The following is a 13,232-nucleotide window of genomic DNA, read 5'->3' as shown; positions in this document are numbered from 1 at the left end:
CAGCCTACTTCTGAGTTCTGATAAGATTATTATTCTAACTTTTTAAAAAAGAAAATAATAAAACTTTAAAGGAATCTTACTTACCATAAGATTGTACAACTCCACTGATCAGCCTTGTATTGATAGTTTCACCATTTCTTTCCTTTTCAATCAATTTCAATACAGCATTTGTTACCTTAGGGATCAGAGAATAAAACCAAGTCAAGAACAGAGAAAAGTCTGATAGGTCATGAACAAGATTTAATCAGGAATGTATTCCTATATTCAAGACAAATTAAGACTATACTACAATTAGCCATGAGTCACAAAAGAGTATGAATATGCTTAAGATTTTTGTGTTTGTTCCCTTTATTTCGGTTTTTCCATTCTTAAAAAAGCTTTAAGTACCTAAACGAAACTTCTGAGTGTTTTATACCCGAAAAAAAAGAAAACATTGCAAGAGCGTAACTTCAACACCTATACCTTTATGCAAAGAAAGCTACTGACCACGCTGATGAGTGAAGTGGTGCAACTACTTTTCTTCAACTGAAATCTACTTTCTACTGAATAAAATACTGTCTTTTAAGCATGAAGTATTGGTAAATAAGAGTGAAAAATAAATAAATACAATATTTCATTGTGATGTAACTTGTTGCTTTATATTGATCTGATAAACTAATTCAAAATATTTGGTTGATGTGAGTTTTCCAGGCATCAGTATAAATTAAAAGGTTTACAAAAAGAGAAAAAATCCAGGCCTGTCACTTATCTGTTCTTTTCACTGAATCTTGACTTTCTCCAATTTTAATACAACACTGTCAGCATGTACACCTACCTGCCTGCCCTGGAAATATTTAAGTACTGAAACTTCAGGCTTTATAAATGCTTTAGAAGTTTATATTAGTTAAAAAATAACAATACAAAAGGAAAATTACCTGCCTAGCTCTCATCCACACAAAGAATATATCTGCTAATCTTACACTTACATACGACACGAAAAGCATGCAACTTGACATCCTGCTTCATTTAAGACTTGTTTTTTCAATTCCATCAAAATATTTTTAATATCATAAAAAAGGAGCAAAAAGATCTGTTTTATTTTCTAGGCCTTTTTTTGCACCCCAAATTCTCCCTGGAACAGTTACAATATCAATCCTCTAAAATAATGCTACAATTTTATAATCTACGTATACCTGCTTATTTAACGGCCTGAATAAGCAGTCTCTCCAGGTCACCAAGGCAAGCTGAAAGTAAGGAAAGGGAGATGAAAAATGGAATAAAAAAGTACTTATACACACATGCATACACACATACACACAATAACTTTCAAGGGCAGCTGATACAGTATGCAAAACACCTCAAAGTTTCATGATTAAGTTGTGGTGCACATATTTCTCATTCAATAAAACAAATTTACCACAAAATCACCATTTATTTTGTTACTAATTCCTCCTGTGGGGTTCCTTTTTCTGACTGAGAGTGATCTCCCACCAGCTCTGAAAAATAATGAACTTTGCAACTTTGACAATAGACAGCTTTTTCTATTGAGGATATTCAGGCTGGCACAATCCCTTAGCACAGGACTAGTGAAAGGGAGAACAATTGACAGGAAGTTAAATAAGGATAAAAACTGATATTCTGTCCAACACAAAGTTACTTTAGTGAAGCAGTAAAATAACATCTCTTTCCTAGCACATCATCAGCAAGGACAATCCTTACCATTTACTCTCACAAGGGGTTCCACACCTTGGATAATTATGTTCTTTCCCTTTTTTTTTTTTTTTTTTTTTTCCTTTTTTTTCTTTTTTTAATTACTTTACATATGGGGAAAAAAATTATCAATATCAAATCAATTTTCCAGCCTGTTACTGCAGTCAACACTGGGCTTGTGTCTTAGCAGCTTGGATGGTAGAGATCTGAAGTGTGTTCTGAAGCAAACAGAAAAGAACTGCAGTTTGTTCCTTGTTCTCTATTCAGTTCTCTGAAGCACTTGAACTCCAAGTGGAAAAATGAGTCCACACAGACACACACAGATAACAGCACATACAGCAAGTGTTCAAGTCAGCTTGTGACAATCTAATATTGGTAGTCTCAGTGGGTACAAAGGGGGTGGAACATCTCATGAAACATCTACATATATACTGAGTTGGTGGGAGGAAGGGAAGGGTGTCCTAAGAGGACACTGAAAGGAGTCAAACTTCTTTCGTCAAACTGTCCAATGATGCCCACTTTAAAACTTCTGTGAACTTCCTACAAACACTGAACTTCCAGGAGCAATGGTAATACCAATACAACAAATGCCAGCAGACAGAACGAGCAAATCACTCACTTCAGAAAGTGACCTACCGAATAAATTTCATATATTCCTTTACGACCTTCATCACACTCACGACGAACCCAGTGTCGATTGAGGTAGGCACATATCCCATTGAGTACTTTGCTTGAAAACCTATAATCTTCCCACTGTTGAGTGTAGAATTTCAGCACACTTTCATCCATCAAATCCTCACCATCCTAAAAAAACAGTAAGTTCGCCAGTACTGTAGGTAAAGTGCAAAAGAGACATGTACAGGTGTACAATATATCTACACCAAGCAATAATTTATAAGGAACAACAAGGGATAATGAATTTATTCTTGCAATAATAAAGCACAAAACAAAAATGGTACTTCCTAACCAAAGAAAAAAATAGATAAATAAAAATAGCACACAGAAAACCACCCGCAAAAGGAAAGCATAGACAAAACTCCAGGAGACTCTACTTCCTACAGGACAGATCTGGAAACAGACAGCTAGACTGATGAGTGTGATCCGTAAAATGGACATCACCAGGACAAAATTTTCAGAAAAATAACCTCTTCACCCACTCCTATGCTACTACTTGGGTGGCTGGAACAAATGAGCATACACGTATAAGGTCTCCTACAGAAATTTGTCAGGTAATAAATGAAAACAGTTTGAATGATCATGGCAATAAAATAGGAATGCATCCAGGATAGAACTGGGAGCAGACTTTCTGTCTTGTAATTAGTTTACACAGCTGCATACTTACAGGAGACTCCAAGCATTCTTTTATTGTTGCTCGAAATTAAAATCCTAGAAGCTAAAACCTTAATATTGAACACCTTCTCAAAAATAACTAGAAATTGCTCTCTGCTTTGTAAAAGCAGCCTTATTAGTAGTTAGCAAGTTAGTGTCTAACATCAGACATTTTCAACATTACAGGCAGCCATCCCCTCAGGATTACTAACAGCTAGTTAAGTGATCAGGAAGTCCGGCTATACTTGTTACAGGACAGCTCCAGTGGTTGTTTGCTTCTACATTAACAACCCACATACACAGCTCCTTTGCAGGATTAGGGAACAAAAGGTCGCTCCAAGGTAGATCCTACAATACCTTCTAATGGTAAACAGAATAACTGAGATAAAACAAGTTTAAGTTAATTCAATTTACTTGTGATGACCGCGTACAGTTCTAATTCTGCAGGTATGAGTTTTCTCCTCAACTCGGCCCAACTTCCTACAAATACCACTCCATATCTTACCTTAAGGAGATTCGTCAAGTAGTTCTTCAGGAATTCTTTTAGTCGTTTGTACAATTCCAAACCCACAAACTGAGCACCTCCAGGTGTTTGACCTTTTTTTGATTTAGAAGGAGGTACTCCAGCTCCTCGTGCTTGATTGGACTGGTGTACACTAGTACAGTAGTTATAAACATGACTAACAAGGAAGTTAAGGAATATCTGTGTGAGTATAAGCTATTAAGAATTAAAAAGAAAAACCAATAACATGTTAATTTCAAGAAGCTGTTTTCATATGGTCATAAATGACCTAACCATAATACATTACAAGACACACTGACCAATGGAAAATAAAAACAAAGCTAGGAAAAATAATTTTAAGCAGAATTACCTGTAGCAGAATGCGCAGAACACTGCAGAGTTTACAGCAAATATGGAAACAAACCCTGAATTTACATAATGCTCCACTTAACAAGACCACCAGGAAAACAAAGCAGTACAGTTCGTTGACGTTATCCCAAAGTAGCAAGTGGAAATCACATTGTTTGAAACACTTCATGCAAGTAAGCGAAGTGGAAGAAGCTGCATTCCACAAAAAAGGAGACTAACACTGAAATTCAACTGGATATGGACTTGGATGCTACAAGAAGTTACTCTGATGATTTACTCAATAAATTATTAGCCAACAAGAACGAAGGTGCTAAGCAGTTACACTTCTGTTGTGAGTCTGAGGGCAGCTGTCTCTGTGACCCCCCTTGTTAGAGTAACACTGCAGTAAGTAATCTGCAAGGTCTAATACGGTTTTCACTTCCATTCTAACTAACAAGCCAAGCTTTAACCACTAGACAGGCTTTGCCTGCAGTATGCCACACATTAGGAAATTAGTACAGTACTATAGTATAGTATTATAGTAATGCTGAGCTTTGACTTGTATCTTTCCCTTCTGAAAGACCAGGACAGGAAAACGAAAGACATCTGCACAATTAAAAACAAGGAAATGAGAAACCTACAATATAAGATGCATCACAGTCATTGTAAGCAGCAGACTTGCTTCTAATTTATAAACAGTAAAACTTAAGCAGAAAAATCTCAGAAACCATCCACTTCTTTGCAATTTCTATAAAAAAAACAGAAAAGAGAATTTTAAACTGAGTTTCCCACTTACAAGTGCACTCTGCATTCCAGGGAAAGAGGCTTGTAGTCTTTTTTGATAAACTTGAAAGGAGCAGTCTGCTAAACCTTCTAAACAAGTTATTTATTTCAGCTCCTAGCTACTTGTTTGTTCAACTTCCCTGGCACTGCCACTACTTTTACCATCTACACTCCTGTTTCAGAATTCCCCACTGAAGAGAGTAATGTTATACAGTACAATTTTTTCTCTGGATATAAAACTCACTCTTCTCACAAAGAAGAAAAGCAGGGCTTATCTCACTGCTTAACTTCAAAATACGTAGGGTGCTCTGAATTGCATATGGGAAGACCCTTCACAGTGGCACAAGGAATTTAGGGCTTTGATTCATAAACACTCAGCTGGAATCTTGCATCCTCCTTCCCCTAGCTCTCCTAAACCGAGTGGCTTTGAGCAAGCCTAAGAATAAAATGACAGTGGGTAATTCTTACAGGTTTGGTAAATACTGCCTGGTGGTTGGACCAGATGATCTCACTGGTCCTTCCAACCTTAAGGATTCTATGATTCTAAGTTCTGCTTGCAGCAAAGTACCTGCTAGGAAATACTTCTGTGGATATTCTCACGTAGTGATTCTCACACTATAACAAGGAGGGAAGTTAATTTACCAATGGCCTGCACTACAGTGAAATTGCACTCCTCAGGCTTCTGGCTGCTAACTTCAAGCTTACACTAGCAAACAAGCAAACCACCTACAGGATGAACAGGTTGATCTCTAACTTCCACCTCATTCTTATGGCAAAAGGAGATTAGATCTACTTATCTAAATTAAAATTTGAGGTGGGAGATCAAAACGAAGCTTAAAAATTTATACAGCACTGTGTGAATTAAGATGAAAAATCTTTCAGAACTTTATTTTTCCTTAAAGCTCTTTAAAATGTGACCCAAGAAGCATCCAGATACAAAAACTAGTTTTACCACTTTCAGTACAACATACACTGCTTTTGGCAATCTTTACTTTAAAAAGAACAGGTCAGAAGAAGTGTTCCCCACAGCACTGTTCCATAACGAATCCATGGCGCTGCACATCATCGCTTCCATTGAAGGAAAACATCCTGACATAACAACGCACCCGAGTGCTTCACCTCACCTTTGACACCTGGTTTTTCAGTAGTACAGGAGCTCACACACACCACCACCGATTTGGGCTGGCCAAGTGACTGCCGCTACATTGGCCATCTTCCTCTTCCCACATCATTTGCTGAGCAGTTCTGAACTTTCATCAGCATGGAAAGTGAAACACACTCAGCAGCACTGCAAATACACCGCCAAAACAGAAGCTTGAGTGCCATGCCACCTCTAAACTAACTTCTGCCTCAGAAAAATGCTAAAATACTCCATGCAGGAGTTTCTTCCTGAAGAAGCAGGTGCAAAGAAAAATTATAGGAGAGATGCATCAGTTCTGTAATACAACAGGAAAACACTTGGACTTTGTATAGATGGTACAGAGAACTCCCTAATTTTAAGTAGAGTCCCTAAATTTAAGTAAACACAGAACCCCCATTTTCTTTTAAATGGATTCCCCTCTAAGTGGGGCAGCTGGGTCCCAACAGCTTTTCCATATTGCTGTGAAAAATCAGCATAGCTGCAACGTCTGCTTGGGGAACAGATAAATGAAAAATAAAAGGAACTGAAGAGAAAGTAGAAATAGTATAGTACAAAGCTATACAGCAGAGCAGAGTTACGTTAAGGCTTTTGAAAAGGAGGAGGTATGCAACAACAACAAAAGCCAAACAACTTCCTAATCGGTTTCTACCGCCGCTTCTAATCCCTTTCACATAAAAATCAGTTTTAGGCATAAATTTGTTATTTTGATTATAACCAACAGCAGCAGCTGGCTACACGCTGAGTACTCTGTCATTTCAAGGGTAAGTCAGGGTAGAACAGTTTCAGTTTGGCTACGCTTGTCAAAAATTTGTATTTTTGTGAATTATTCCAAAGCTATGCAAGAAAAACATATATATAGGAAGTAATTGAAAATTTTGACCAAAATATTGTTTTCTATACCCGTAAAACCACCTCTAATGGAAGCATACAAGTTATTATTGAAAAAGAGAATTATTTCACGTATTTTCTTCAGAAAGACTAATTTCAACACAGATGCATCCAATCTTATACCACAACCTCATGCGTACCTAAAGTTTCCAAGAGAAGTAGACACATCTACATGACTTAAACTGCTTATTAACCACATTAATCAAATTCTGTGCAACTTCCTGAAATCATGAGGTTGTCAAGATCACATCACTTTTCAAAATAAGTGCTTTCAAGTTGAATTTCAACCTTCTGAGGAGTTGCAATGGAAAAACAAAACAAAGTACCACAAAATAACCAAAGAAAAAACTCACAAAAATAAACAGAAAACCAGAAGAGTTAATTCTTTTCAGGGAGGTATCAGCAAGTCTCTTCTACGTGTGTTAAGTCCGTTCAGTAACAGAAATTTGCAGATACCCTACAGAGCTTAAGCAAAGCAAAAGGAGGAAGAAAAAGAATCCTACATTTCAGTCTTTGTACGACGTACTACTGCTTTGTTAAGCCATTCCCACTTCAGTCAAGGAAGGACTGAGGCAGAGAATGACAGGACCTGCTACAGAATCAGTCATGCATTTACTATGAGAATTCAGGCATAAATGAATGATATATAAAAATGAATACTATGGGAATTCAGGCACAACTCTGATACGTTAATGTATGTCTGAGATCTCAGAAACTTCCAGCAAAAACTATTTGAAGACTAGCAGGTAACATTTTGTTTCACTCCACACAGTATAAGCTCAAGAGAACTGCAGAGAAATACTGAAATGCAAGAAAAAAAAAAAAAAAAAAGCATTTTCAAACATAAATACGTATATAAAGTCTACAGTCTTTATTTGAACACGCAAGAACCAACATAACTGAGGCTGTTTTTAGGCTTAAAGTTCTTGAATTGACAGAAGTCTGTTTTCTACAGAATATTCTTGGTTACTATAGAAGCAAGTAGAATAGGAAGCAATCAGCACAGAGAAGAAAATTAAAGGAACTGATCACACTAGTATAAATATACTCTGCACTTCTTTCAATCCAAAGCAGCAGTTTCACAAGAATACCTAAGACCATGCGGTTATATCTGCACTTCTGCACAAGCAGTAGTAGATCCTTCAAAAAGCATACATACGTACCATTACTTCTATCTTCACATTCCACATAAGCATTAACCGGTAGAAATGCTAACAAACATTGTATTGGATTTAAATAGGATTAATAGTAGACAGCTGAGGTTGCTTTGATATATCCAGAGTAACCTCAAACCACTTAACACTGAAATGAAAGAATGGCTTTGAATGAAGGCATCTCAAAAGGAACACTTCCTGAGGTTTAAGAACTGCATGTCCTAACAAGCTGGTATCTTTTTCTATGCAGAAAGACTAACAGCCTGCTCAGAGGAAAAAAAACCATGCTGTACTGCCTAGTAATATCAGGTCCATGTGATCAGTACTTCTGCTTATTAAAAACCTTACTAAAGACAGGATTGCTAGTGAAAGACATAGGACAAAGATTCGTACAGAGACCTTGGCAAATAGTTGCCAAGGGAATAACTTAATGCTGCTTGGGCAGAATGTTTAACTGGTACTGACTATCCACAGGTAAGAACACGTTCAATGTATTTAGTATTCTATTTTATGAATGGGGAGATTACCCTAAGTCATCTGGCATATTTAAAATGTTAATACACTATAACATCATTTAAGGTTTTTCTTTTTGCTAACATCTGAGATGAAATAACTACTTCAAAAGACACATCACAATAACCTTTTTTGATATGCTTACTTACATCTTATATACTTACTTACAATTACTTTCATTTAATACAATGGATAATCAATAACCCATGCTTCATGCTATATAGTTAATCTTCTATTTACCTATTTACCTATTAAGGTACTATTTACCTTTCCTGGATGAAGTTGATGCTTGCCACGTAATTCTACTCTTGCATATAACACAGCTTCAGACATTATTGCTGCAGGAGTTACTGGGCTCTTTGGTACCAGGAACAGTCTAATTATCTGGGTAAGAGACAGAAAAGCGCCCAAATAACGTACTTCATTTCAACTGTGGAGGGCCAGGGGGAAAACAGTCATCTTTGAGAGCAAGCAGCATTTTAAAAGAATTTTCTTTCTAAATGGAAACTGCACATTCTCAACAGGAAATAAAGAACATGCACAAGAAAGCAATTATAGTACAGTTCATCAGAAGTTTGTAAGCAATGGTGAACAGATAGGACTGCTGAGGTGCTCTGGCACAGCAAAAGAGAACCACATGAATATGTACAGTACTAAGAAACATTTGGTAATGGTCTGATCTGACAAAAAAAAAATATCACCTTGAAATCAGAAGCATAAATTAATCTAGATTAGTAAGATTAGGGATAAGGATCTTCCGAACTACCATTCAGAAACAAGATTTCTTGGTTCATCTCTCCAGCATTCTCAAATCGAGAAAACCTTTGGAATAATCCCTGTATTATTTCCACAAGAAAAAAAAAAAGAGAAAAATACCATCTTGAATACAAGCTCTGACCCATACTCAGAGATTGAATCCAGTGTTTCACACAGGAGACTCTCTAAATAAAGAGAATAGACAAGAAATTGGACGTGCATCCTAGCTGTCTGAGCTACTCAACTCCTTCTAAGATTCATTTGGGAAAAAAAAAAAAAAAAAAAAAAAAAAAAGCACAAAACTTGCACACCTCATTTCAGTTCTGGCCAGAAAGAAGTAAGGGCAGTTGTGCTTACATGAATGGTCACCCTCCCGTTGTGAATTAAAGAGATCAAACACTTTATTTCAGAAGCAATATCTTGTCCAAATAAATAAATAAATAAAAATAAAACAAGTAAATAAAAGAAAACACAACACAGTGGGAAAGCACAGGCAGACAAAAAAGAAGGATGAAGAAACGATCACACTGTCCACAAAACTTCCAAAGTTGGTGTTGCGTGATCCAACATTTTTAAAAAAAGAATAGGGTTGATCTTCAGACAGTACAGCTGCAGCTGAAACAAATCTGCTTTGCTTTCCAATCCAAGTTTTTTCATAGTCAGAGTCTCCTGAAAATAAGTCTATCAATCTACTGGAGTTGTTGAGCAAACGTTTCATACACGGCATTCAAAAGGGCAGAAACCTTTAAAGCACCATTTTGGACGCATGCAGTTGATACAGAATGCAAACTCCGTTCTTATCACCACAGCTGTTTCAACACTCAGCCTAATCAGTGCCAAATATTCTGAAGTACCATATTACTAAATTAATCCACAAATAGAAGTCAACCCCCAGAATTACACACTAAACAAATTCACTTATGAAAGAAACAAAACTTACTTTAAACTTTTCAGGCCCAGCCTTTCCTGCTGCTTCTCTTGAAGCAGCAGCAAGAATGAAATGAGAAGTTAATGTGCAACATACCTCTTTTTCATCCCATGAACATTTGGGAATATCAGGTAGAGAAGAAAAAGGCAAATGCTGTAAGAATAACAGAATACTAAGTATGTAGGTCACCTCGAAAGTAATGCTCATTTGCTTCCATGGAAACTACAAGAGCATAATAACACTATTTGATAGAGCACATTCTCAGCTACAAAACACTACTTTTCAACATAATCATCACCATTAACGATGCACTTTCACCAGCTATGAACAACAGTCTGCATGGCAGGCTCCTAAAAATTCCCCATCAGCACTGCTGAAACGTACCAGCCACCAACTCACCATACCAACATCCACTGCATAGACTGCACTGCTGTTCAGCAAGAGTCCACAAATGTCAATGGATGCCAGTTTTTCTATGTGGAAGAATTCTATGACACCTTTACTTCATACACAGTTTCCAATCAGATGCCATTCTGTCAGACTGCCCCTCCAACTGCCATTTGCCACAGAGCAACAAAAAATACAACGGAATACTGTCAGGAAGTTTCAGCCTCTACTGCCATACTAACACATGCCACTGATCCTGCGGACCAATACAATAAAATAGGAGGCGTTCCAACGTTGCATGTATGAAGCTTTTCAGACTTTGTAGATTTCTTTCCCTTGGTCAAGAACAACACCATTACTAGCACCACAAGGAATCCGTCACCTCAAGTCTTAGAAAAGTGCTGATCCTAAACCAAATGATATTCCATCTTCTCATCTCTACTAAAGAAGTAATCTGGATGCTCAGTGTTCAAGGTTTTTTTTCCTCCTTAGGAGCACGGTGTCGGCAGGTACAGATAGGACTCTGTAACCATTCTGGTCATGTAATCACATGTACAGAAAACCAACTTCTGTCTTCTTACAAAGCTCACAATCACAGATCCAATTACCTTATAGCCTCAAAGCTTGTCTTTTTGAATAAATTAACAGTGACTAAAACTTGATGTGCAATTCCAAATATGTACCAAAAAAGCTTTGAACATGCTTTTATGTATCAGAATAATAATCTATACAAAAAAACTCAAAAAATAAGAAAAATATCAGAGTTGTTTGAAGCAAGAGAGGAAATCTATTCAATTATTGTTTCTTTAATCGTAGTTGTCTACATGCTTGGCTGTACTATAATCTCTTTAAGGAGCACTTACTCTGCTATATTATAGGTTTGTAAAGCAAACACTGACCAACAGATGCAAAACAGGTCTGGTGAGAGGTTTTATCTTACTGTGGTTCCTCATCGAATCCGTTTATATATGTCTTCCTCAACAGGGCAAAAAAGTAGGATTACTCAGTTTCCAAACAAAGTTTGGAAGTCAAACACTGAAGCTGTAAAACAAAGAGAGGCACAATTCTCCTTAAAATTAGTGATTAAAGGCCTTTACACATTACCTGACAGAAACAAGTTGCTCGAAATCTTCCAAATAGTAGCTTAGTAAACACAGATAGCAACAGTTCCCAGCATGGGAGATGATGGAAAATTTCAACAGTTCTTAGAGTCAAGCTAGAAATTCAAGATAAATCCATTGCACATCCCCAAAGTAGCTGGAACGTTATAAAACCAACTCAGAATAAAGTACTATTCTGAGGTTAAGGAAGGAGAAATTTTCAAGGTAACTGGACATGACTGCAAATAAGATCCATAGCAGAATGACAAAAACTAACATAAAAAGGGAGAAATTTTTTTCTGTTTCTTTCACTGTATCCTTGACTCAAAATTAGACTTATTAATAGAATCACTTTAAATATCTGTTCTGTCAAAGATGATCATAATCAGATCTGAAACTCAGACGTATACAACATTACAGTTTTTCAGACAACAGATTGTTTCAGCTTATTTGCCAGACAAATTAAACAGAACAGGCTAATTTTCAAAATAAAAATATATTCCTAGAAGTGACTAAGTCAAATACAAAGCAATTTTGAGTTTAAATATATTAAAAAAACCCTATCTTATACTAACAATGAAAGTATTAGTTGACTTAGACAGTAGGATACGTGTAGAGTTCCATATATCTGGATTTTGCCATGCTTTGTCTGGTGTAAACCTGTTGAATTCCAGCTCTTAGGTCATCCCATATCTGGTCAAGACCAATTTGTTTAAGTCCGTGTGGGTTCTGACTCCTATTAGATGACATTTTTTATTTCCTGTAAGGTCTTCCAGTGCAGCAGCCTGAGATCTGGTTATTCCTCCATCAGAATCACAAGTAAAGTAACATTCTACACTCAGTTGCAGTAACTCAGCAAGAGATTCTTTATATGCAAACAGCGATGTTTCCCAGGAAGATAATCTGCATGAGAAAAAAAGAAAAAAGTTTATATTATAAAGCATTCTGCTAGAGGAAAGGAGAAAATCAATGGTATAATTCACACAGATAAGAAATCCATTACGAGATCTGAAGTAGAAGAAACAATTCTGCAGTTTATCAATGTGCTATAAAATATGACTATTAGTGTCCAGATCTGCCCAAAGTCTGAACATAGCTCTATCGCTGCTGCTGACAGTAAAAACCTAATGCTAGTAAGAAAATAGAAGCAACTGTTCCAAGTAGCAGATAGTATCCTACTAACAAGTGTTTCCTTTCTATACAACAAGGAAACCCTGGTGCTTCACTCAGCTCAATGTTTAGTTATAACTCACGGCTTTAACAAACATCACGGTGGTTATCTAAGACAACCAGAAGATATTAAGTATCGTTATTTTTCTTCTTTTATCACTAAACCTTTCCAGATTTGAGGTTCTATCACAGGTAATCTTAAAATCCAAGGTATTTTAGGAAGAACTTTTATCTGGCAAATGCATGCCTATATGAATTTCTATGTTAAGTAAATGAACATCACTTTCCTGATGTGCTTGTATGAGCAAGAGAACATGCAAAGAAAACTAATTGAGTGCATAAAATAAAGATTTGCTTTTATAGAAGTCCTCCTCTGCAGCAATTAGAATTAGCAATGCAGAATTAGGAGATTCCCCTAGGTGTCAAAGCAGCTAACGTGGTAAAAAAAATTAACAAGTAACCAACTTGTAATAAATAAGGATCAACTGACATTACAGACCATCTGCTGTGAAACATTATTACGGTTTGTTATGCTTCTACAGAG

At 36.6% G+C, this 13,232-nt stretch overlaps 1 protein-coding gene across 1 annotated transcript in view; it reads right to left on the bottom strand.

The window, feature by feature from the left end:
- The window catches only part of CUL1 (cullin 1), a gene marked incomplete at both ends in the record, with an annotated part of 34,635 nt that extends 22,367 nt beyond the window's left edge, over positions 1-12,268 (bottom strand). Inside the window, 5 exons of the mRNA XM_079533138.1 lie at positions 85-175; positions 1,173-1,223; positions 2,326-2,493; positions 3,524-3,698; positions 12,129-12,268. Of these exons, the coding sequence (XP_079389264.1) occupies positions 85-175; positions 1,173-1,223; positions 2,326-2,493; positions 3,524-3,698; positions 12,129-12,268 (625 nt within the window). The remainder of the gene's footprint in view (positions 1-84; positions 176-1,172; positions 1,224-2,325; positions 2,494-3,523; positions 3,699-12,128) is intronic.
- Positions 12,269-13,232: the final 964 nt, after the last annotated feature.

The sequence above is a fragment of the Tetrao urogallus genome, assembly GCF_951394365.1.
Source record: "Tetrao urogallus genome assembly, chromosome: 3".
Lineage (NCBI taxonomy): Eukaryota > Metazoa > Chordata > Aves > Galliformes > Phasianidae > Tetrao > Tetrao urogallus.
The sequence above is the reverse complement of the archived record's forward strand: the minus strand, read 5'-3'. Positions and strand labels throughout refer to the sequence as shown.